Below are 25587 nucleotides of genomic sequence, written 5' to 3' on the forward strand. Positions count from 1 at the left end.
GAATAAACTTCTGAGAGCGTTAGAAGAGAGCGTTCGCACAAATAACTGTAATGGCTTTTTCCTGCACCGGGGTTAGAATGAGAACAAAAAGGGAAGGCACTTCACAAAGCACACGAGTCTTCGCTCTCTGCAGAAATAATGGATATAAATAGTAAAGGTGAGCTAACTGCTGGGCTCCAGCACCGGCACAGCATCCACAGCTGAATGTGGACCTCTCACGGGCCCGGGTACGAAGGTGCCTGGAGTACTTACAATGCTTTAGGGTCACAATGATTGAAAACATAGCTTTTTTATTACTGTACGCTACCTGAAATCAAGTGGAGCGATTCTGTGGTACCTTGCGCAAGGTTATCTCTGTCCCCTGCCTCACATGTTGGGCTGTTCGCAGCTGCTGGTGTGGTGCTTAAAAAAAAAAAAAAAAAGTATTAAAAAAATGAACCAAACAACTGGGGGGTGATTTCTGATAGAAAAGGAAAAGAAAAAATAAAGAAAGGTTTTAAAAATCACATGGAAGGACTTGGCCCTGCCTTCTGCCTGGAAATAGTTTTTAACTCCAGATTTCTTTTAGAGCCTGAAAAATTATATTTTTTTCCCCTTCAAAACAGATTACTGGAATTAGAAAGTTTTATCCCTCATCCCACGAGGTTCCAAGTATAAAAGAGTTACCTCAGGGATATGTCTGATCATCTTTGATCTAAAGCACATGAGCACGTAATTCCTAATACATTGGAGATTGATGCTTAATTGAAGAATTAGCGATGCCAGAAGAGGGTTTTCTCTGGGGCAATGTAAGTATGGCCAAATACACTTCCAGGATCTCAGACAGAAGCATCAGAGTTACTAATTGCGCTGGGGGTGTTTCTAATTGGCGTATGAGACTCGAGACACTTAGACTGATTGCTCCGTCATTCAGCCATAGCACGCTGCTGAATTATCTTAGAGGGATGCGGTAACTCATCTGTGACCTCTGTCACTAATACATGGGGGGACACTCCTGCGAGCCGAGCCTTTCAAAAGCGTTGACTCATCTTTTCTGTTTATTGATGCAAAAATCAATTTAAATAAGTTGTTTTTTTTTTTTCTGTGATAGGTGAATGGATGTAACTTCTTTCCATCTTGCTTTTGTTGTCGTCATGGAGGTTGCCTCATTCCATATTGAAAGCAGATTAAGGGACTGGAACTTCTAATTGCTTTTACGATGAGTCACAATTGCATGTCTAGACTCCTTAGGCAATTTTTACATTTTCTCACCAGGATGTAGGATGAGAATTTCTCTCTGGTAGATCAGGTGCACAGTCAAGTCCGAGCATAATAGTTTTTCCCTTAGGAGAGTTTTAGGAGCTTATGTTGAAGCTATATCTTAATACTGTGTCTGTGCTTAAACCCTCACGATCCCTTCTCAGATCTCATCTTTAGGGAGTTCTTTCATCTCATATTTACACAGCCAACTTCCCTATTTTATTTCTTTTGGGGGACATGGAGAGAGTCTAGATTGGCTCCCTTGCTCCTGCCCCCAACTCAAAAAATCCTCTTCACGTATGTATCTCCTTTTTTTCCTGAAGCATACGGATGTTTATAGAAAATGTGATTCATCCAAATGCTGCTCCTGCTAACAGGGTGGGAGGCTTCTTAGTGGCGTACCAATCCCAAACGGCAGCAGCAGCAGACCTCTCCACGAGTGACCAAAGCCGTGGCCCGAATCCCAGACGCTGCTGTGTGGCGTCCCAGCTCCGGCGGGCTGGGCACAGCCTCTTCGAGGAGAGAACACGAGTCTGTTAGGTGGGGTGCGTCTAATGAAATAATCCAGCTGCCAAATCCAGAGAGAACTGAAATCTGTAGCTTAATAAAATGAAGAAATAAAGTCCTGCACAGTGTCGCCTGGTACTGGTTGCAATATGTCTGCTGGTAATGTTTAAAGAAACACCCTGGGGGTTGTTACTTAAAGATATTGGGGTGAAAATTTGGTGGTGGCAGGGGCGGCTCTTCTCTCTGCCCGCTCGCAGCCTGGTTTCCCCCGCTCGGCTCACGCAGCTGCCATTGCGGAGCCAACTCACAGCTAAGGGCTGTCGCTCCCAGCCGCTGCATCCCGCTGCTGCATCCTGCCGTGGGGTCGGAAGAGCCCCGTGTCGAGGGCGGTGCAGGGGATGCCGCTGCCAGCGGCACCCAACAGCAAATTTCAGGGACTAGCAGGGTAAACTTTGCCTGCTATAATGAGGCAAATTTTAGTGAAATGGTTCAGTAATTGCAGTTTACTTTTTAAATTTCAACATACATTCCCAGTGAAAGCAGTGGTGGCTTTCTTTATCTACAGATGTAGAAACTTCAAAATTAATGCATTGGTACTCAGTTTCCCTGGAGGACGGACAGATCCAATCTCTTGAAAATCTTTGTCACTGGGACTTAATTAGTTTGAATAGATTTCTGATCTGCAGGAAATGCAGTTGAGCTATCACTATAGTCTTCGTTTTAGTATAAAAATTGAACTTAATTTCTTGACACTTGTTCCAACAAATTACTCGGTTTCAGGGCTGGGAACTGTAACAGGTAAAATTTCTTAAATGTTTGATATAATTTGCTTGTTCACTAAACCTTTTTAAAATCCTCTCATTTCCAGGGTTGCACGCAGAAGTATATTGTGAAGAACTACTACTACTACTACTTGTTCAAGTTTTCAGCTGCTTTGGGTGAAGAGATTTTTTATATCACTTTTCTTCCATTTACCTACTGGAACATAGATCACTCTGTGTCTAGAAGGATGATAATTATTTGGTCTGTAAGTATTCCTATGACTTATTTTTAAATATTCTTTTGTTTTCTTTAAATAATAACCCTCCAGACAAAACCCCCAACATTATTTATGTGTGTAACTTGCATGTTTGGGGAAGCAGAAGCATTGCGACGCCGAGAGAGGCGCATTAGCTGACGCAGGGTGTATGCTCATCTCTGTTACATCTTGGACCGACTTATTTTTTCAGCCCAATAACTGATTGAGCTGCTTTTGGTAGGGTTTTCACAGAACAGCTGGGAAAACACTTCCTTCCCAATGTGTCATGGTATTTTAAGGACAGTTTTTCATTACTTTAGGAAATCTTTCTCTTACCCCAATTTCTTCTGCATAACCTCTTCATGTAGTTCTGGCTTGGTTGAAATCAGTGTAAACCTAACAGGTTTAAACTTCTGCAGGCTGCAGAGGAATAAATGGGGTGCCTCCGCGGTCACTTGGGGGGGGTGTGAAATCAGATTCTCTATTGAAGGCTAAGACTTAAAAGCATTGGTTTTTGTGACTACGAGAGCATCCTCAAATTAACATTTGCAAATGTGGTTTGGAGTACCCACAATAATGTATTTCCATTCTGGCACTGAAAACCAGTAGATAACCAGGCACTTTAATCTGGGAACGGCCGTCGTTTCGTCGCTGCCGTTGCTCATCTTGGTATTGATCATGTCTTTGCTGCCCAAATAAGACCATTTTAGAACAAAGAAAGGAGGCAGGAAGCATCTCTGGCAGATGACAGACCCTGGAGGTTTAGCTGTCAATCTACATTGATTAAGAAATTGAAGCTTGGTAAAAACTTGGATGTGATATCTAGCTTTGTTTCTTTACAGTGAAGCTTCTCCTTGACTTAGTAAATTCTGGTTAGTAATATTCTGTCTTTTGTCCAAATAATACGATGAGAAATAATAAAATCAATTTTAACTGGGTCATACACTTCAAATGCACCTGGCCTTGGACAGAAGGCATCAGCTGTTCTGTGCCAGTAACCCTAGTCAATACATTTTATAAAGAGAACATGAAAAATAACTTGCAGATGAAATTTCAAAGTAGGTGGACACTGTATAATTAGAGTTGGGTTTTGGCCAGGAGTACACCTACGGCTTCTGGAGACGTGCCACAGAAGATGATAATTGGTAGTCGCTGCCTTCTGGGTTTGCATATTGCTCAAAGGATAACTCTTCAGAGCTCCTTGCGTGCCTTTCTGCAGACTTGCCTTGCCTTCACCTTGCAAGGGCTCCATCTGAGTACTGGCCAGATCTAGGCTGGTTGAATTAGAGTATTCGAGCATGTGATGTTATGATTATTAATGTTACTTTTCCAGTTACTGAGGAGTTGTGGAGTTGCTTTTTATACTGAAAAGGGGAAAAGGAAAAGCTGTTTTAAATACACAGGCTTGTGACAATCTGCAGTTTTAAAAACATTTTAATTATATGTAATCATGAAGTGGCTAAAAATGTCTGTGCAGGCTATGCGTTAATCTTACGGCAAGCTCAGCTGGGTGGCTTATTCGCTGGTGAGCAGGCTGTGACCAGGACTCAGCATCCACGGTGCTGTACGTGGTGTCAGTCTGTCTCGGGCACCTTGGTCGTGTACGCAACAGCAGAATCGGCTCAGCTGCGCGGGAGGTGCCAAGGTGGTCCATGTGACAAAGCCGTGCTTTTAAATTGCTGGAAGGTTTTTGGCATGGCACTGGAAGGATGCGCCTCTGGTGACGTGCTGGTAAGCAGGAGTGCAGATCTGCAGGCTACCTGCAATTCAGAGTTTTAAAGAAATGTTCCTCTTTCTGCTTGGATGGTGGTGTGGCGCTGAGAATAGCCACGTTAGATAAAAGTGAAAATCCAGGTAGCCCGAGAGTCTCTTGCGACAGCTGGCAGTGAGGGGCAAAGTGCGGCACCCAGGCACGGTCAGCAGAAGGCTCTCACCCAGCTGGGGAAAGGAGTTGGTCTTGAATGGGGAGCCCCAAGGAGAAGGTGGAAGTAGTTCCCTTCGAACGCTGTTTGGGGTGAGGCGAGATGATTAGTGAAGCTCTTCAGCGGGGAGAGACGCAGCGGAGCAGCAATGACTGTTTCGTGAGCCTGCTGCAGGGCGTCCGGGGACGTTGGGTAAAACCCGGTCGACAGGCACGGCACGGCACGACGAGGGGGCTTTGGCCGCTGCGTGGGAGCAGTGGGCTCGCAACAGGAGTGGTGCTGAGCGTGGCGCTGTGTGTCCTGTGCTATTGCGGGCTTAACCCTGTGAGTTTCTGCTGCAAATTGGAAATGACAGTGTCGGGGTCCCAGGATGAATCAGGGGAACTTCTCCCCTTAAAAACTGAAGCGGTGTTAACGCTGTTTATGAGGCCTTGCCGCCATCTTGTCTGTAACAGTTCATGCAGAGCCAGTCACCCACGTTTGAGAAAGATAAATTTGAACTGGAGCAGGGCCAGGGATGATTAGGGAATGGGCTATTTTCTGAGCAGAGACTGAAAGCTTAGATAAGTCCCTAACAAAATGAAGTTGGAGAGAGAATGGGGCTGACTGTAAACACCAGGGGAAGGAAGGAAGGAGACTCTTCAAATAAAAGTACAGTCACAACAAGAAACGTGCGTAAGACAGTCACAGATAAGCTAGGGTGACACCAAAGGCTGTGAAAATAGCTCTGGAAGGGCAGTAAGAAAAATTATGAAGAGTTCATTGCAGCAGCAGCAGAGGAGGGGACTCGGTGCCCTGGGATGTCTTCTGCAGCCCTGGGTCTCCAAAACCAGCTGCTCCTGGTTCTCATTAGCTGGATGGCTCTGGGAAATGCTGGCTGCGGTCACATCCAGGTGCTCTGGGAGCTTAAAACAGCATGTTGTGCTTCCACGGTGCCTTTCCTCCGAGGATTCACGGCATACGTGTAGGATTTACCTTTCCCTTTACGGTTAGATGAGGGAAATAACTGCCTGAAACCTCCGAGCAAGATGCTGGGTCAGTGCCGAAGGTGCCCCGGTGTCTTCGCTTCCCTTCTTCAGCTCTTTGAAGTAAACGCTCTTGAATCTGCACAGCCGAGGCTTTGATGCCTGTGACTCTTGCTACTTCAACCAGGAAGCACGGAGATGAAAAATAACTTCACAGGAACCAGCTCCTACTTTAAATTTACTGCACATCTTGGCTCAAGAGGTGAAAGTTCAGTTTGTTTTTTTTAATCTCTGCACCCCTTCAGGGTTGAAAGCTTTATTTTGGTGTGGGATTTCAGTGGTGAGGTAGAGACCTGGAAAAAAACCCAGTTACAGTTTCTGCTTGCTATTTAGCATGTTTGGAAATTTTTTTCTTGTTTTTTCAGGGTGCGTGGATGTAAAATGCATACACACCTCTTTTGAGCCTATAGAACTTTAATTTATAAAATACAAGAGTTGGCCAGCGTGGACTTTCTCAGGGCAGGTGTGGAAGCTGCCGGTGTGTAAGTGTGAGCAGCTGCGGACTCGGGCGAAGGCGGCACCTGGGAAGGGAGGCAGCGTTTGGGTGGCGGGGGGTGCCAGCGGGCACCCGCCGGGCTCCTCGAGCAGCGCTGGGTGCAGGCAGCTGCAGCGAGATCAGGTTCTGGGGCTGAATCCATGGCAGTTTAGTTTCCCACCTTGCTTTTCAGAGGAACAGTTTTCCAAAGGCTGCGGGCAGTTAGTTACTTGGGAACGATGAGCTCTGAACTCGGGTGCTCAGAGTAACCAGCAGCTTAATAACCAGCAGGAATTTACCCACAGTCATGATGCTGCTGACGTGACTGTGCAGCAATTGAGTCCCTGGATGCTGCTTTGAAATGCACTTTGCAGCAAACTCTGGGTTTATTGGTTCTTATATGTTTGTTATTTTTTGTGCTTTTGCAACATTTCACCAAAACGTTCTTGCGCTTTTGCAACATTTCACCAAAACAAGCTTGGAACAGCCCATAAACGTACTCCCCGGAAAGGCAAACTCTGCAGAGTGCCATATATCACACTGTGTAAGAACACGTATTCAGGCATTTAAGTAGCTACAGAATGTCAGAATACAAAATAAAGGGTCCATAAAAGAAGGTGCCATGTGCAAGATGATAAAGTGTTTATTGAAAGAGAATTTTGTACGTGCTGGTAGCTGTCCTCTACCCTTGGAGAAAAAATGCCAGTGAAGCTTTCGTAACTGAGACCCTGCACTGAGGTGAACACTGTGTATCTGATGCCAGCTCCAGACTGCTAAATCTCAGTCAGAATAATTTAAGGTGAAATTTTAATTGGAAGCCTTTTGTGTTTCACTAGAACTACAATGGTTGCAGCTTCCCGGTTTTAGGTGATAGATGACAAACCAGATCAATGTGGTGGTAGTTTTTCCTGCTACCAGGACACTGTGGCCCCAAATTTATCTTATTTAAACCCATCACAAGATAGTCAGCTATCTTACAGTTTTGGCTAAAGACTTCTTTTAAAGACAGAGTGCACGTCCTAGGATGTTGGTAGGTTATGCTTCTGGAGGCAGAAGGCTCTCTTGATCTTCTTGTTCTGGTTTTGTTTTTCTCAAGTCTGACTTGAGAGATCTGAAGTGCTCCCTGCTATATATATATATATATATATATATATGTTTTTAAAGCAGCTGTCTGTGCTGTCTCTTCTCTCCTCCTGTCCGCTGCTGCCCCTTACCGAGACACGCACCCTGTGCTGCTGCTCGCTGCCGAGCGCCGCACTGCGTGTGGTGGGCTGGAGCCCTGCCTCCTGGAAGTGCTGCTCGCGTCGTGGCCAGGACATCTCGAGTAAGCGATGGAGAGTCCCAGCAGCTCAATGCAACCGCGAACGTCCTGTTGCACCTGACCAAATCCTTGTCAAACATGGTGTAAAGTTCCTGCGCAGCTAAGACGAGATTGATGTATTTTCTGGAAAACAGCAGCCACTTTGGAGGTGGCAGGTCCTTGAGCTCCCCTAGCCAGCCGCCCTCTCACATGAGGCACGTATGCCTCAAGGAGGTGCCCAGCCTCGCGGTCGCCATTGGCATCTCTGCACGTGGGGAGCAGCCAGGCGGCTCGGGGTGGTGATGGGGAGCGGGATGCGATCGGGCAGTGGCGTAGGGTCCCTCAGGCTGGAGGTGCCTGGGCTTCTGCAGGGCTTCCTCCACCGGGGCTGCCACCGGGGCGAAAGGCCAGCAGTGCTGGTCGGTAGCTTTCATGGTTATTTCCCTGAAGCCAAACCTTAGTTCTTGGCATGGGCTGGGGGGTAGGAGGAGCATCTCCAGAAGAACACGCTCTTCCTCGCTCTGCTCCTCTTTCACTGTGAACCAAGTGATGCTCGAGGGGCACAGCCGCAGCTATTATCTGTTGCAGTGTTTATCTACTCAATTAAGCCTTAGCTGGGGGATGCTGAGAATAGAAGCTGTGAACAGTGCAGGCTGGATGCTTGGTTTAATTTCTGTATGGTGAATCAAAGTCACGCCTGCCTTGACAACCACAAAAAATAGCTGGCGTTTTCAGGATACAGTCTTTGCTTCTGCTTGACTAATCTCCTGCAAATGCCAGTTTATTAATAGTGCATCCTTATTTTTTTACCCTCTTTCCAGTGTTCCCGATGTGCTCTGTCATTCCTATCAGCACACAGTGGTTATGACAAAAACAAAAGCAACATCATTTTCAAACTGTAAATTTTCTGTCTGGGAAGACAAGAAGTACTATGGCAGGGCAGGGCTTCTAGAGCCAGATGATAGAGTTTCTGTTTGGGAGCCAAAACAGGAGATTCAAAGTCAGGCTGCCACAGTGTGAGTCTTGGGGAAGAAGCCGCCGATGTTATTTGACCCCACGTCTTCTCTAGAATTTCATCTTGTCCTTTTAATAGATCAATGGTGCAGATGGGAGAGCTGCAAAATCAGAACTTGAAAATAAACATGTTCTGGTTCACCTTTGTTACTTGAACTATTACGGACTGCAAAAAGAATTGCTCCTCCTGCCCTTCGCAGGCCTGTGGGACGGCCAGGTGTGCCCGGCCCCGTGCAGAGGTCGTGGCAGAGGAGAGATGGCCGGCGCACGAGGAGGATGTGCCACACACAGCACACCTGCAGCACTGGGCCTGTTCCCTAAAACCTGCCAGGTCCGGGGTCTGCTGCCGTGTAGGTGTTCCAAAGGGGAAATCGTGCCCTGAGGCACCGGCCCGGTGCCTCTGCACGCGGAGCTGGCGCGGCTGTGTTTGTCTGCGTGCCTTCGTGTTCGCACTGCGGTGGTAGACCTACGGGCAGCTCTTGCTTCCTGCTGCAGAAGTGCCGCCCACAGCATTGCAAGAGTAGTGAGCGGCAAACCATTGAAAATGCCAGGGAGCACCTGCAGGTGAGCAAACCCCCTCCTTAAATTATTGAAGCAATACCAGAGTTATGCAGATGTCAAGGAGCCACAGGGAGGGGAACAGCCCCTCACCCAGAGGTGGGGAGAAATGTGTCGACACCTGGACCTATGTGGATGCCAGTGCTCTGAGTTTGATTCATGATCGTTTGCTAAAGCGAGATCCGTTAAAACACAAAGATAGATTCATCGTGTTTACCCCAGCGCAAAGTCCCAGGTGAGGATGTGTTTCTGGAGACAGACTATATATATGGCTCTGAGCAAAGTCAGAGGAAACCCTGAGAAAAAGGCTATTGTGCTGCTATAGCAACTGCTAATTGCACTCATGTAGTAAATGTAATGCTGTTGACCCATAGCGGCAATAAAGCTTTGCCTTTCCTTCGCCTGATGCCTTGGCTGCAAGGGACTGCTATTCCCCTCGCGCAGCCCAGGCTGCCCCAGCAGTACTGGCAGGCACCAGGGTTTGAGGAGAGTCTTGGTTTTAAGTTGCTTACATCAGTACAGAAAAACTCTGAGAGGGGAACAAGTGTGTACAACAAGTAGGACGTCTTTACCCAAGTAATTTTGAAATGCTTCTTGCGTTTGTTGTAAGGATTTAGTTCTGAAGGCTTCAGAGTCATCTGCGTAACACTGGAAATTTGGAAAATCCCAAACTGAATAAGGGTGGTGTGGGCTGGGGGTTAGAAAAATGCCCTTGTGTGCCAGGGTTGCTGCCTTGGCCCACGTGTTCAGCCTGCGGGGTTATAAAGGAGGGACCCCCGGGAAGGATGGCAGCTTCGGCGCAGCGTGTGCTGCATCGCGCTCCCAGCACGACCGCAGCGTGCCGGGCAGATGCGGTAGCACCTGGCAGTGCAGAAATGGTAGGAGATGGTTCAGCTCTGAGCAGATCAGGCTAGCCGTACCCTAGATTTCCAGCGTGGATCCGTAACCTAGGCTGCTTAGTGCTTCACCGCGGAGCACAGCAAGACACGGGTCGTGGATTCCCTTGCAGCGCAGGGCAGGAGCCCTTGGGAGGAAGAGCCTGCCTCGCCTCGCCCTGGGCTCTCCTCTGCCTGCAGATGCAGCTCACGGGTTCAGCCAAAAAATGAAGCGTCCGATTTGTGTCTCAGCGAGGCAGAGCAGCAGCAGGGGACGCGGGAGCTGTGCAGCCCGCAGCCGGGGAGCTGCTGTTTGTCTGAAGCCATCGTGAGTGTGCTGTTTGGCTTCCCTAGGGTAAGCTGGAAACCCCAGCAAAATCACCCAGTCCTGTGATCTTGGCTTTGCGACCTAAGCAATCCCAGGCTACCTGCTGCTCCGGACTTGGGATAATTTTTGCCCGTGCTAAATTTCTTTCCAGGGCCATCAAAGATTTTTGGCGTTGTGCAAATAGGTAATTCAAGTCAAGCGTAGGTGAGGCTTAGCCTGTTCCCCCATGTTTGTCTCTCCGTCTCCCGTCTCCTTTCCCGTGCTTATGGTTCGCAATGTTTATTACAGAGGTTTTTCTCGTGCTAGGTTAAAAAAAGCTGTTAAGAGGCCAAAACATTCAGGCTGCTTGCTTTCTTTCCCGGGACTGTTAGAGAGTAAATCCCAAATTACGGAGAAATAAGGTCAGGAAACAATGAAATGTGGCCTAAGAGCAAATATGCCACTTAACCAAGGCAGATACCTACCGTCCTCAGAAGACGAGAGCTGCGGTAGAGTGCAATTCAGATACATCCTGCAATTAAATAGAATGCTGTGTTTCTGCACAACGCTTGTCACATAGCGACCGCATCTGCGGTGGGTTCCTACTTGTATTTTTTTACTATTTGTGGCTGAGCTCTGGGAGTCTGTGCCTGGTATGCTCGCAGGGGCACTGCCCTCAGTCGCCAGCTGTGTGACGGTCCCCAGTGGGACTGGCTGATGCTCTGGGCTGGGGAGGGACGTGCAGCTCCCAGCTGGTGCTCTGCCTGCCCCGCTCTGTGCCGCAGGGCCATCTCCCTGGGGAGGGCATCCCTCTGCCCACCGTGGGCAGGCCTGGCAGGAGTTCTGGGCTGCTCGCTTTGCCGTGCTGTGAGCCCGAGAGCCCGTGCGGCGCCTGGGCAGTCCTCTGCTCCCCCAGCCGCTTGCGCGCAGGACGTGGGGAGGCAGGTGAACCAGAGCAACACCTTTGGGTGTTTGATCTGGGTGGCTTTTAGCAATGGTGCGCTTGTCATCTTTCGCCTTCTCAGGGAAGCCTGCCAGTTCAGCTGATGGGGGATGTTTTACTGCAGCCACAACTGCTGCTTCGCTAAATAATCCAGGACCTTGTGTGTAAAACCACGTGCACAGCACCCAGATAAGCTAAAGGCAAAGGTCTGCTGCTTCAGATCAGGGCTTAGTCTGAACGTGATCAGGGCTTAGTGTGAACATATTCTGGGCTCCTCTTCATATTTCATGGAGGTCGTCTCACCTCTTATTATTGTATGTGTCTATACAATAGGTTTTTAAAAAATAGAAGGGTCAGAATTTAATCTGGAATGCCAGGAAGGAAGGTGTTGCGAGGCTGCCTGGTATTTTTGCTTACCCGTACCACCTCCAGCATTCAGCCTGTTTTTTACCGTCAGAAGTCCTAGCATAGCCTTCATTTCAAAGATGACTCATTTCCCTTTCTGTAATACTCTTACGTACTAGTGCTAATAATACTTTTCCAAGTGGAAGTCATTATTGTAGAGAACTGCTGATAAACTGGCTCGTCCTACCTTGCTTCTCAGATGGTATCACAAATGGTAGCCTCAACGATTTGTGTTCTGCCAGAGAGAGTAATTTTGCTTTCAACCCTGGAATTTAATTAACTTCCAAAGATGTGCCTGTATCCATTTGGAAACTGGTGGCATTAACCAAAGAAACCCACGCAGTGGTTTCTTTAAGACACTTGTTCCTTGGGCCTTTGTTTGCTGTGAACAGTCGGGGCAGGGTGTCTGCTGCCTGCCCTCTGCCCCGTGTAGCAGGGTGAAGTGGGAGCAGCCAGCCGTGCCGCAGGCGCTGCCGCTAATAAGGCGGCAATGTGATTCATGTGATGAGGGATAAAGGATGCAAAGGCACCAGCAGTCCCTTTTCCAGGCGCTGGTGCTGGCTGTAAACCTAGCACTCCTTGTGGCATGTGCTTGCTGTAGAGAGGGCAGTGAAGGAATGTGACTTTTTGGCTTTTTCCTGGTCCTGATTTGTGAATTCTAAATCCTGATGTCTGTCTTTTAATGTGAAGCCATTTTTTAAGTGGCTGGTGGGAGAGGGAGGGACACAGTGTGGCTGGTGACAAATGTGGCAGCGGATGATCGTGTTGCTGTTCTGGCATATGGCTAACACCAGCATGGGAAGGATGTTATTTTAAGACCCCTCCTTTGCTAGTGGAAGCGTGAGAAGCAGAACAGCGAGCCGTCTCGCACAGCAACTGAGTTTTCATGGCAGATGTCAGTTAACCTGATTTTTGTAATAAAAAAAAAAAAAAGAAAAAAGGTTTGCTTTGTTTGTAGAGCTTGCTTTGCATATGTCTGGCTGCACTGTCCCAAGGGAGGAGGGTGACGATAGAAAGGAAATACATCCTCCAGGGATAGCCTGGTGGGTTTTGTTGACATCCTTCTCACTGTGGATGCTGAGAGCCCGTTGCCTTTGGGAAGAGGGTGCTGAGGAGCAGAGGATATCAGCACGGCGGGTGCCCTGGGCGCTGCTGGATGGGATGCTGGCCAGCTTTGCCTCTTGTCTCTGCTTCCCATTTCATCTGCTTGCGGTGACCTGAGAATGCAATATTTCCCCCCAAAATCACTTCATTGCAGTGCTCGGTAGCTAACGAATGGAGCCCTTGCTTAAACATCCGGTGTGCTGAAAGCCCTTTGCTGTTGGGGAGTTAGGCAGGAGAACTGGTACTTTATGGTGCTGGTCCAGTTTTCCCTCTGCTGCCTCCCCGAGGATGCCAAGGTCATTATTTAGCAACCACACGAGTAGCGAGTCCCTGCGGGGCTCCTGCAGCACCTTGTGCGCTGGGTGCAGGGCGAGCTGGAGCTGGGAGGGACGCGGCTGGGCAAGGCGGTGATTTCAGAAAAATACCTCTCATAGCTGTTTGCTTTGCAGGAGAAGGGTTGTAAGGAATTGGGAGGAACTTAAACTTCTCTAACGTGGGGTGGGAGCCAGCTGTCCGTCTCACACCATCCTGTACTGATGCATCTCGTCAGCGAACCCTCCTTTTGGTCCCACTTCTGATCAGGTTACAACACGGTGCAGTAAAACCACCGCTTCCTTCGCTGACTGGGATAATGGAAAACCCTTTAATAATTCAGGGGATAAATTCTGCACTTGGGGTGGTGGATTTTGCAGGAAAAAGGGCAGAAATAGAGGTGGTTCTTGGGTGGGCTGAGTGGGGATTGCCTGTGCTGACTGACAGCCCTGTGGCCTTTCCTCTCCCCAGATAGTGATGTACATAGGCCAGGTCTCCAAGGACATCCTGAAGTGGCCTCGGCCCCTCTCGCCGCCTGTCGTCAAGCTGGAAATGAGGACGGATGCAGAGTACGGGATGCCTTCCACCCATGCCATGGCAGCTACCGCCATCTCCTTCTCCTTTCTCATTGCAACCGTGAATCAATACAAGGTAGGGGGTACAAAAAGGAAAAAAAAAAAGGGAAAAAGCATGCATCTGCTTCCAGCAAGCTACAGAAAACTAGCAAATCCAAAGCTGTTGCCACTTCCAGAGGAGCTCTGTATTTATTTTCACAGATGGGTGTTTTTCCCTGTTGTTGCCCATAGCTGGCCGATAATAGACACAATCAGAAATTTGGCAGAAATCTCCTTTCTTTAGCATGAACCCCACTGAGAGCCGCGGGTGGGCTGTGCTGCCCTGCTGCGGTTTGGTGGGTCGCTGTGTTTTCGCATGTGGGGTGGCCGTGGAGGGAGCCGTGGTGCTGCTGCAGAAGATGCCCAGCGTAAGTGTTTTGTGCTTGCCCTGTGCCCGCCAAGCCAATGCTGCACGTTGAGAAATGCCGGCTTCTGGGGAAACCACAGGAGCTCTGTGTCGCCTGGTTTTTGTGTGATGCAGGAAAAGCTTCCTTGGAAATCCCCTGGCTCTAACCTGTGTTAGACTAACAGCATACAACAGGATTTGAGAGCCTGTTTGTCAGAGAAGCAACAGCAGTTTCACTGCGCTAGAGCTGCAGGCTGCTTGGGGAGATCTCATCGTTATTTTCCCCAAACCTTCAGTCTTTTATCTTTCTAAAAGTTTATTTCCCAGAAACTCATTTCTCCATGAGGATTATTTTCATTTTATTTTATGACTCCAAATAAATGTTTCCTGTACTCAAGCAATAACAACTTCCTGGCTGCACCATGTTTAAGCGTGTTTCTCAGCCCCGTTAAGTGTATTTCAGAGACAAACCCACGTAACCACGAGGGCTCGCTGTACGGCTGGGGGGTCTCGCTGTCACGGCGTCCCCGGGTGTCGTCCCTGCGGTGCCAGCCCGTGCGCAGGGACAAAAGGCGGCCACCCGTTTGATGAAAGGTGCTGTGTCCTGCGGCCGTAACTCACAGAAATGGAGATCTCTGAATTAATTGGACTTCCCGACTCATTAGGTCCCAGCCGTGAAGCAGTGGGCTTTGCCCCTGCCCACAGCGCAGGGATGAGCGGGCAGGTCGGTGGTGCCCAAATCTGCGCTGCCAGCCTCCTGCTCCCAGTAATGGTTTGGTAACTGGTCAGAGGGGCTTGGCACTGGGATGGGGACGGGGAGGAGGAGCCGTAAGGTGGGATATTTGTCAGCCCTGCCAAAAAGACCCAGGCGGCAGCACTTTCTCCGCCTCCTCCTCCTCGCCTGAGAAGCTACCAGTGGGACACGCAGCTCTTCACAGGCTGTCTCATAGTTCTTGGAAACTGCCATGAAACAATAAAGCTGCTGTAAAATAATTAAATGATTTAATTGCCTCTATTAAGAAGGAAAAATCTACCAGTACATTATGCTGCTATCTTCTAAAGCTGCCCTAGTCATCAATTACCGATCTGGGCTAGATCCCAGGCTCCCTGCTGAGGAGGGAGTAAAGTGGGCGTAAATCCTCCAAAGGGTCAGAGAAGTGAGGAAAAAATAGCGTTTTGCGAACTGGGAGTGACGTCTGCAGCCAGGTCTGAGCTCTCTACTTCGGGGGCTAGAGTACGCCAGGGCAAAGGGTCAGAAGGGAGTTGTTATGCTTAAAATTTCCACAGAAGCGTTTTTGCACTGACCTGTGGCCACCCTGGTCAGTCATCAGCCTCTCGGCAGGGGATGGAGACTTTGTGTCAAATCAGGTGAATTAATTTCATTTATTTATATTTTGAGTTGGTTTATTTTTTCAGCCAAAATGTCCCTTACAGACTGAAAGGAGCCCACCAGCCCGCTCTGTTTCAGGATTTGAATGAGTGGATTAAGGGCCAATATGTTAAGCTTATTCTTTACCAAATGTGTGTGGGGGTTTCCTTGTAAAACGTTCATTTGTTTCAACACTTCTCTCCACGTTCATAGGCAGCTCAGGGAATTAAACAAACCCAGCTTCATAAGAAGATGATTAAACCCGAAGTGTCACAGGGAAGAGCGGTCCTGACTGCTTTAACAGCTGGACCGCAGTTTCAGCCCAGACATTGGTTTTCCCCTGCCAGCCCGCTGCTGGAGGACTATCGATCACGCTTGTGGTCCGGCTCTGCAGCTATCGCGTTCCCCTCTGGCCACCTGGGGCTGCGGTTCAGCCTCGGGCATCACTCATACGATGCGCTGTGCCTTTTTTCCTTGGGGTCTTTAGCACTAACGTGGGTTTTGCAGGTGGATGTTGTGAGCAAAAACTCTGCAGATACCATCTATTTCCCGGGTTTCCCCACGCTAGGACTAGACCTTCACAAAAACAGGCACCACAGATAACGAAATGACCTTCCCGCAGGATTGCACGCTGGCCGATGTGAGGTCTTGTCTCGGGTCACGTTAATCCCTTTGGGAAAGTACAGCTCAGGAGCCGCTGCCCAACGCGAGATCCTTATGTCAGTCCAGCTGCTTGGATGTTTTATTTCAGAGATATGCTGAAGGTAAAGTGGATAACGGTGTAATGGGTGTATTTTTTTTTTCCCCTTTTCACAGTATCCATTTGAAGTGGGCCTGATAGCAGCATTTGTGTTCTCGACGCTGGTGTGTCTCAGCAGGCTCTACACAGGGATGCACACGGTCCTGGTAAGGATGCTGCGTGCCGGTCCTGCCGCCAGCTCTGCTTGCTTACCCACAGCCATTCCCAGCTCCCGCTCTTCAAGCGACGTACGTCCTGCGTGGCCGCGCCGCTGCGGGAATACAGGACCCGTGCCACTGAGTTTCAGGCTGTACGTTCAAAGGCAGCTGTGAGGAAACCCTCGGGCTATTGCTATTTGAGTCTGAAAGGGAATTATTTATACCATTAGGGAAGCAGCGGTGTGCGTGGGTTGAGGAGCTGGGTGAGGTCGGTGTGGCATCTGAATCGGAGTTCTCTATTCTGAAATTTTAATTGCGAGGAATGCACTTGGGCAACTGACGCTGCTCCTTAGCTAAGCCTTTTGTGCAATAGTATCACTGTTGACAGCGAGAAATATTCCGGGTTGGTTTAGCCTGGGAGTGTCAGGGAAGGAATAGCAGGTTGGTGAGTCACACCAGCAACCATTGAGAGCGGAGGAGAGGGTAACGCCTGACGAGTGAGGGTCCCTTGGGGTCTGGGGGACAGCATCTCTCCTCTTACCATACAGGGACGTGGCACTTAAAAAAAAAAATTATGACAAGCTTCTGGTTTTCAGTGGGAAATAAATTCATTCTTAAAGGACTGAGATGCACAAATACTTTGTCCAAAAATAAGCATAAAGTATCTGTGACTTTATGTGACAGACTTGTTGGGCACAGTTGTTCAGAGATGTCAGTCCTGCTTTAAGAACAGATTTTAGTGTAAATTTGATTACGTAGTAGCTGGTGCCTTCCTGACGAGAGGAAACATTATTGATCTGCTATACGTAGTGGTCAGAGGGGTGGTCCAGCTTCCCAAGTATGGATAAAAACTGCCGGCTACTTCCCCGCAGGAGCGTGATATGCATTGTTGGCTGGTGGCATATGCATAAATAATTGCATTTTTTTCCTAAGTAATAATTATGTTTGTAATAAGGAGACTTGGTGGCTGTGAGAAGGAGAGCCCTTATGAGGGGCTATAAAATATAGTTTGACCTTCCAGGCTTAGTGGATCGAAACGGTATCTTAGACCGTAGCTGGAGATACCCTCTCTTGGCTAGTGACCTTAAGTCAATCAGTAAAAATTCTTGGCATACTTCCCTTGCTGGTCCGTCAGAATGAAAGACTCCTCTAAATTTGGATGGATTTTAGGGTAAAGAAAAAAGTCCTTTGTTCCTTTTACATGATAAAAAAGGTCTTTAAAATAAGAAAAAGCTCCTTAGTTGAAGTGTGAGCAATGCTGCCTTTCAAAAGGGCGAATGTATTTCGCCGGGGTCTTCCTCCCGCGCGTGCCGTGGTGGGGACGGAGCTGGGGAACGCCTGATGGGCACAGCTGCCCAAATGCAGCCCCTCTCTCTGCAGCAGCATCCCACCTGCAGTGACAGGTTCTTTTGGGGAAGAAGTGCGGTTCTGAGCCGTTCGCCACGCTTTGAGGGATGGCTCCCACCCTGAGCTGCCCGAGACGCCACGGGGCTGGGGTGCGGCAGCGACTCAGCCAGAGCCACCAGCCGAAACAGCCTCTTCTGATGGATTTTTTAGCTGGGGTCTTAACAGAAAATGAATACTGACAGGGTATAATTATGCATTAAGTGATCGTAATATTTTAGTAGCAAATGAACAGGAAAATATATCCAGTGAATTAATGTAACTGAATTTTTCCATTTGAGGAACCAGAGAAGGAGCGGCAAGGTGGTTGCATGATGCTTTGCTACAGCCGTAGCCGAAGCTCTGGTGCAGGGGCCCATCTTCTGTAGTCTCAGCTCTAAAAATCAGTCTGTATTTCAGCATTGCTGGTGTTGCTTTTGGATCAGGAATGGCCTCAAAAAACACAGTTACGTCAGAGGAAGTGATGTTACAATTAAAGACCTTCTGGAGCTGCACCGAGCCGGTGTGAGAGCTGCCTGCATCGTTACAGCCGTGTCAGAATGGAGCCTGTGCTTGGGAAAGGCAGCGAGCACCGGTTGCCTGGGCTGTTACCAGGAGAGCATCACCCAGCCAGAGAAAGGGGCGGAAGCAATACACTGCCACTGCTGAGGGATGACTGAATTACCACCGGCCTTCGCCACCATGACACGAGAATATCCCCTGTGTGTGGAGAAGCAGGGGCAAGGCAGAGTCCTTCCTTTTAGGTGGTGAACGATGGACCCGGAGGGGCTGGCGAAGAGGGAATCTGGACTTACCTGGAAAGGGCAAAGCAAACATTTGTACACGTTTCAAAGCGGAGAACCTGAAACATTTTAGGGGTTATTTTTTATGATTTCCTCCTGCACGAAGCTGATGGGTCTGGCATTCACTGTGGCGGCAGAGCTGGGTCCCCCAGCTGCCAGTGTCAGGATCCGCAGACCGTGCTGCCGCGCTCCCTCGGTGATGGGCAGAAAGCGTTTTGAAGCGCCCCGGTCCTGCATCCCAGGCATCGCATGCAGCTGGGTTTATACCCCAGCTGTTGTACTTTAGGTACCTGTAGCACAGGAAAATAACCTGAACGACTTGCAGCACGAGAAACCCAACGCTGGCCTGTTCTTCAGGGAGCAAAGCAAAATGACGGCACTCTAGCTAAAATCGATGGGAGCGAGGCCTCCCTTGGGTGGACCCCGCAGAGATGCTCATCGCTTAGGGGAGGCGGGGGGGTGCTGTGCGGGAGCAGGGTGAGCTCTGCATGGCAGCGGGGGCGCTTTTTGGGGCAGATGGAACCTGTGGAGGACTTGTTAGTGCTGAGGGAGCTGGGGCATCCCAGCAGGGAAACAGGAGGTTTTATGTTTTGCCAGTAGTGCTGCACCTTGAGCAAAATTCGTGCCTGCCCTCATTTAAAAATTCCTTTATAATTGCGGGTTTGGCGAGAGAGGCTAATCTGTTTACACAGGCAGATGGGCAAGAATGTGCTTCCTGGGAGTGTGAACTGCGCCTGTACTGCCAGGAAAAACTGAGGTCCCGCTCCTGGGTGCACAGCAGGGAGAGTCCAGAAAAGCAGTTTTTCTCACAGAAGTCAGAGCCATCCCTTCTCTGCTCAGCTTCTCCTTAGTTCAGCAGGCGAGGAGGGAAATCACAAATTCTGTACTGCTGAATGTTTTTGTAAAGTGTTGGTCTTGAACTCGCCAGCCTGTTCCGGGTGTTCAGGAAATCAAACCTCTGGCCGGGGTACCGGAAGGGAAGGGAGTCACTACTGATGCCCGCGGCTGGGTATGTCCCGCACGCTCCAGCGGCTTCCAAGGAGTCTCCAAAATGAGAACCCCATGTATTGGTGGATGGGGGGAAAACAGTATGAACTACTAGTCTCCAAACTTTTTTGATCATGTAAAAAATCAGTAAAAAATTTTTGTAGCATGCGTGCCCCAAATATGTATATTTATTTATGGATTATTTACAGGTATTACTATACTGATAAATACATTATAAAACATAGAGAAAAACAGAAAGTGAAAAAAGGATGAGATAAGGATGAAATAAACACTACTTTTAAAATATATATATATATTTAATTTTACTTATTAGTGGTGCAAACAGTATTTTCTTCCCACAGCCTGACAGGTTGCCTTGTGCACCCACTTTGGAGACCACCGGTATAAGGCACCGGTCGGGAGCAGAGCTGGTTGTCTGGGTCCTGCTTGACAACTACAGGAACCGCGTTACTGCAGTGGGGCTGAACGGGAGGATAATAAAATTCAGAAAACTTCCATCAGGTCCATAAACAGAGGCTGTGTGCCCGGGCCGGGAACAGCTGGAGTCAGCTGGGTAAAGCTGAGCAAGGCATTCGTTAGGGGAATGTTAATGTTTGGTTTAGTGGCTTTAATTGGAACAGAAAAGCACGTGACCAGCTTTTGAGTTTCACTCCTTACTCGCGCGTGGAGGGGGTATTGAGACGTCAGGACTTTTTCTTCTAATATGAAGTGGACAAATAGTGGGGTGGGAAATGGAGCTGCACAGTGGTGGTGGGATTTCTGAGCATCGGTGCTGGGAGCAGCCCCCAGCTCTTTGGTGTTGACGCGGTTACTTGGTGTTGGGCCAAAACACGCCGTTGTGTGTGAAGTTACCATTTAAAAATTAGTATCAAAAGATAGATTATTTTGCTGTTGTGAAATATTGACACCTGATGGTATTTTACACATTAGACATCTGTGAACAACTTTGTGTATTTCCGTGGGTATCCTCATGTCATGGATGAGGGAATAAATGTAAGTGGGAATTTGTATTAGAAATATGCAAAATGACTCTGGGAGTTGCTTAAAACCAAATATGCTGTGAATCTATTGCCTGGGAGTTGTAAACAGCTAAAGTTCAGCCATACTGGAGTAATGCATTTACCAGAAAGTCATTAAATATTTCTGTTGTGAAAAAGTCCCCTCGTTCCTGCCTAGCTATAAACGAAGGTCTCATAAATAATTCATTTCAGACTGTGACCAAGCACGGTAGTAGTCAGCTGTCAAGACTTGGTGAAAAAGATACAATCTCGAGAAGAGGACATTTCTGTCTGTGATCAGCTCTAGCTTTTGCAGGGCATTTCATGGTCAGAATACAAATGCTGCTGCCTCCTGAGCAACGCCGGGAGAGCAGCGCAGGGAAACTTGTTATATTGCTTTTTATCTGGCTGCTCTCATACAGACGGCTTTTGTTAGGGGTTACCTCTTGTCTCCCTTCCCAGCCTTGCGGTTGACAGCAATCAAGTTCTCGAAACACCTTATTTGTCTCTGTTAATAAATTAGGTTTTAACTACGCGCTTGCCTTGGGCGCTTAACTACAAGCCGGATTTCAGAGGCTTGGGCAATAAATTTGTTCTTGATGTATTCCTGCCCGGCGGTGCCTACCTCTTGCCGCGGTCGGCAGAAATCATGGCACGGGCACCACGTCCCGCAGCTCTGCGCTTTTCTCCCCTGGAGCGTGCGTTCCTGGACTGGGTGCTTGTCTCTGACAAAAGACAGCATCTTCCCATTTATGCAAAGCAAGGAAGCGATAATCCTACTGGTATGATGAAATTACTTGTAGGATTATGGGAGGGGAAGAGTTTGTACGAAGGCAGTTTACTGTGATACCGTCCCTGAGATGGAGTTGTGCATTGCCTTCTCCACTGAGGTAGCAGATGGAGAGTGCTCTTAAAATGTGAAAGCAGGTGAGGGGCAGAGTCTCACTTGTTCAGGGGAAAAATATGAGTCAATAGATACGTTCACATGGACAAGGCCAAGGCTGGGTTCACGGGTTGCCATGTTTTGTTTAGCGCAGGCTTCAGGTTGTCACTGTGCACGGACGGTGCCATCGCTGTGAATTCGGGGCGTTCCTCTGCTGCTGTGCGCTCACGAATGCAGATGCTGGTCTTTTGTCATCACCTGAGAATATCTGTTTTACCTTCCAGGTCTCACAAAGCTTTTAAACGTGATGTCTTTGCAGGACGTGATCGGCGGAGCGCTGATTTCGGCTGTGCTGCTCGTGCTCTTGTATCCTGCGTGGGACATGATAGATCACTTGCTGTTAACCAGTCCCTTCTGTCCGCTGCTTTCCATAGTTGTGCCTCTTGTCTTATGTTACAACTACCCCAAACTAGACTACTACAGCCCTACCAGGGGAGACACCACGACTATCTTAGGAGCAGGAGCTGGAGCAACTGTGGGATTTTGGTTAAATAACCAGTACGCCATGCCAGCCTACACCAGTGAAAATTTGCCGCTCGGATTTCCTCTGATCACCAGTAAAATAGTGGCGGTTGTGCTGGCCAGGTTCTTCGTAGGGATCTTTGTTATTCTACTGACGCGCCGGCTGATGAAGTGTGTGGTCCTTGGCATGCTGGGCTATCGGTACAAGTTTTCCATCGGCGACCTGGAAGCCCGAAGACGACTGGAAGTCGAAGTGCCGTATAAATTTATAACGTACTCCTCAGTTGGCTTCAGTGCTACCGTGCTTGTGCCGCTGCTGCACGAGCTGTTAGGATTGATGTGAGCGCAGCGCCTTCCTTACAGAGTAACGTATAGCACCACCGTTGCAGAGATGCGATAAGGTGTTCCAGGCTGGTAACTTGACCAAAAAGTGTTTTGTGCCTTTCTGCACTGGCCTAAAATACCGGATTTGGCAGAGTCACGGGAATTGCTGTACACAAATAACTTTGGGTTTGAAATCACTGACCCCGCTGTGTCCGATAATTAGAGACCCCCGGCCCAGACGACTAAAGATGACAAGCACAGAGTACAAAGCCAAAATCCCTGCCGGAGCGTCGGCAGCGGCTGGTTTGCCGGGGGTGCCGGGAAGGGTGGCCGTGCCTGTGGGACGCCGGCCCCGTGGGCTGCAAAACTGCCTGCCTGGCCGCGGGGTTGCTCCTGCTGCAGAAGGAGAGCGAGCCAAGGAGGGGCTCGTGTTTGGGGCATGGGGGGGTGGGGGGGGGCAAGTGGCTGGTGGGGCGGGGGAAGAGATAGCCAGCCGAGAGCCAAGCGTTGTCCTTCAGGCGCGCAGAGCTCTCTGCCCTGCCGTCCCCTGGGGACGGGGCGAGGGAGGCTGGCTGAGGAGGGGAGATGGGGCGCACGGAGGTGGAGGCTCCTCAGGCGCTGGCGCTTTCCCGCTGTCGGGCTTCGGTGGGAGCGTCCTGCTGGCCGAGACGGCAGGTTTCTTCAGCAACCCACGTCGGCAGAGATCAGATGGTCACGCTTGGGTATGGCTGTGCAATTCGCTAACGAAATCTGAGGATTATTGTACTTGTCGCTTGTCATAGTGTCTTCTGACAGCACTGCCAGACCTGGCTAGTTCTGTGTGTATGGGTTTACTCCCTGCAATCCTTTAAAAAAAAAAAAAAGTAATACAAAAGAAAGAAAAATCCAACACAAAACATTTTAAGTTATTTACAACAAATCTTGAATAGTAGTAAGAAAGTCTCCACTACAAGATCCTTTCCCTTCATACAACGAGCAGTTGTTATATTGAGGCTTCTGTTCAAATTATTTAACTCAGATTTAACTTTCCTGTCTAGGGGATGGGACAAAGCCCTTGCTATCGTGCAGGGGCTCGGTGACAAATAGTGTCCTTAAACCGCGTTGTGGAAGGAGCTGAGCGGTGACTCGGTGACTACAACGTGTGGCGACGATAAGATGCCATCGCTTTCTGGTGCGGCACAGCGTTAACGGTTGGTCTTCCGTGCACCTTGCAATACCATGCGAATACACTTGTAGAATAGCAGTTGAGCAGCCCTCATAGGAGGGTCGTCGCTTTAACTCAGGCTGCTTATTTAAAAAATCAGATGTCTTCCGTTGGACCAATGAGCTGTTGAGAAATACAGCGGTGAATGTGGTCTGCTTGGCTGGAAAAATGTAACACGCTATAGCTGCAGAGCTTCAAGCATGGCCCCTGTGCCTTTCCTGGCAGAATGTCCGTACAAAAGCCAGCTTTTTAACCCTGTACGCTTGTCTTCCTGGCTGCAAGAAAAATTAACCTGAAAAATGTAACGGAGGTGCTTTGCCATCAGTTTAGCTGCTTGGATAGATATAATCGAGTTAAAAAAAGGTAGCTGGGAGTTCTGTATGAGGAGCGGGAGGCGTGCACGTGAAAGAGCCGTGCGGTTTTAAAACCAGGTTGGTAGTGTCCAGAAGAAACGCAGGCAGAAGTGTTGACCATTTTTAAATTTGCCCAGGCTGTGGATAAACTGTTTTAAATCAGGCTGTGTGGACTTCACACGTGCACGCAAGCAGCTTCGGCGAGTCTTTCAGCAGGGCGTGTGCCCGTTCACACGTACCTTTGGTGAGCGCTGGCTTTGGGCCACCAAAGCACAGGGTCCCGTCCTCAGTCTCCCTCTCTCCCTCCCACCACAGAAGCGCTGCCATCAGGCCTTAAAACACCTTTAAAACACCTTATTTTAAGGTTTATGTTTCACGATGTACAGCTGCAGGGCGGAGCTGGAGTCCTGTGGAGGGACATCACACTGGATGGGACCAAATTTGGGAAAAAACTTGACAGCAAGGTGAGCATTTCAGCTGTGGGGTGAAATCGGTTGGTCCCATGATAGGCACGGTTCGACGTTCATGCAGTTTTACCTGTAATATTTCTGTTCTGAATCACAGCTATTTTATGCTATGAAAATTTTATAAATTATCTATAAATGCTTGGATTTATAAAGTAAGTGCACAAGTATTTTTATCTACCTGCATGTGATTTGTGCAATACATGCAAACTGTTCTTGGTTCAAATTTTAAAATATACCTATTTTGCAAAACTTGGTGTTTCTCTGTTCGTTTTGCGTCCTCTATTGCTACTTGTAAATGAATGATGTAAGGGGAATGAGTCACAGTTTAAAAAGCTTCCCAAATGCAACCACCCACGTCTCTTCCGAAGCTGTCCTGCGTGCGTCCCCTCCCTCCTGCTGGGTCTAGCTGCGAGCTTCGGCTCCCCTGGGCTCGGCAGCAACAGCCTGCTTTTCTGCTTTTTTAAAAATATAAAAAAAAAAGACTACTGCTCTACTCACAACTATTTGCTACATCCTTTGCAAATGGAAACGTGAGTTGCTGTGTCGTTAGTGATGGGGGATGCTTGGGCACCTGGAATCTCCTTCACCTGCAATACCCGCCTCTAATAGACTGAACAGTTAATTGGAAGCCAAATTTGATTTTAAGTTAATATATGCAATTCTAGCATGACATCCCATAAAGTGCAGAGTATTTTGTGTTCATTGAGGAGCCTAACAAGGTTTTGTTGTCAAGGATGTGTGTTTGAAACTGGGTAAGGCATCATGAGGTGGTGTGCCCGTGGACCCCCAGGTGCCCACAGCTGGCTGGGGCGAGCCCCGATGGCTGCAGCACCTCTGGGCTGCGGGACCAGGGACAGCTTCCAGCTGGGCTGTGCTCACGGGGCCGCGGTCGTTCCTGCAGGGCCAGGCTTGAAGAGGCAAGTCCTCTGACAAGGTAAGACATGTCACCCTTCCTGTATTTCACTAACCTGAAGCACCAGGTCCTCGCTGCAAACCCACGCGTGTCCTTGCTGTCTTTGGAAATGCTCCCCGCCTCCGTATTCCCGCAGTTCAGGTGCTTCCGCGGCTCCAGTGTGATGGTAGAAAACGAGGTTTTGCGGCCGGTTTGCTGGTCATGTCTCTACTCAGTAACACAAAGGCATCAGCTGACTCCTCTTGAGTAGGCATGCCTGGTTTGTAGAGTAAAACATTGCCTTTGATGTGGACAGGGTAGGAGATAACTTCCAGATAGGGAGCGTCAGCCTTGGACGCGGTGGAGCCTGGGCTGTGACTTCTCCTCAGTACTGTCCTGCAGGGACACCACGGGGGTGGTGCCAAGACAATCTTTTTTTCTAAATCTCCTTCATTATGCTGTGAAGAGTGCCGTAGTAGGCATCTCGCCCTTAGCTTAGCCAGGCTGCCGCCTCCCGACG

General features: G+C 48.9%; 1 protein-coding gene across 3 annotated transcripts in view; it reads left to right on the forward strand.

Moving 5' to 3' along the window:
• The window catches only part of SGPP2 (sphingosine-1-phosphate phosphatase 2), a 34492-nt gene extending 11928 nt beyond the window's left edge, over nucleotides 1–22564 (forward strand). For 2 of the 3 annotated variants that reach the window (XM_054835853.1, XM_054835854.1), the window contains exons 2-5: nucleotides 2615–2773; nucleotides 13476–13655; nucleotides 16150–16239; nucleotides 21625–22564. In XM_054835853.1, coding sequence (XP_054691828.1) covers nucleotides 2615–2773; nucleotides 13476–13655; nucleotides 16150–16239; nucleotides 21625–22170 — 975 coding nt within the window. In that variant the 3' untranslated portion in view covers nucleotides 22171–22564. Of the gene's footprint in view, nucleotides 1–2614; nucleotides 2774–5790; nucleotides 5914–13475; nucleotides 13656–16149; nucleotides 16240–21624 lie in introns of those variants that run through there. The other variant, XM_054835855.1, reaches the window with a different exon arrangement.
• Nucleotides 22565–25587: the final 3023 nt, after the last annotated feature.

This window comes from Grus americana, chromosome 9 (assembly GCF_028858705.1).
Source record: "Grus americana isolate bGruAme1 chromosome 9, bGruAme1.mat, whole genome shotgun sequence".
NCBI classification, from domain to species: domain Eukaryota; kingdom Metazoa; phylum Chordata; class Aves; order Gruiformes; family Gruidae; genus Grus; species Grus americana.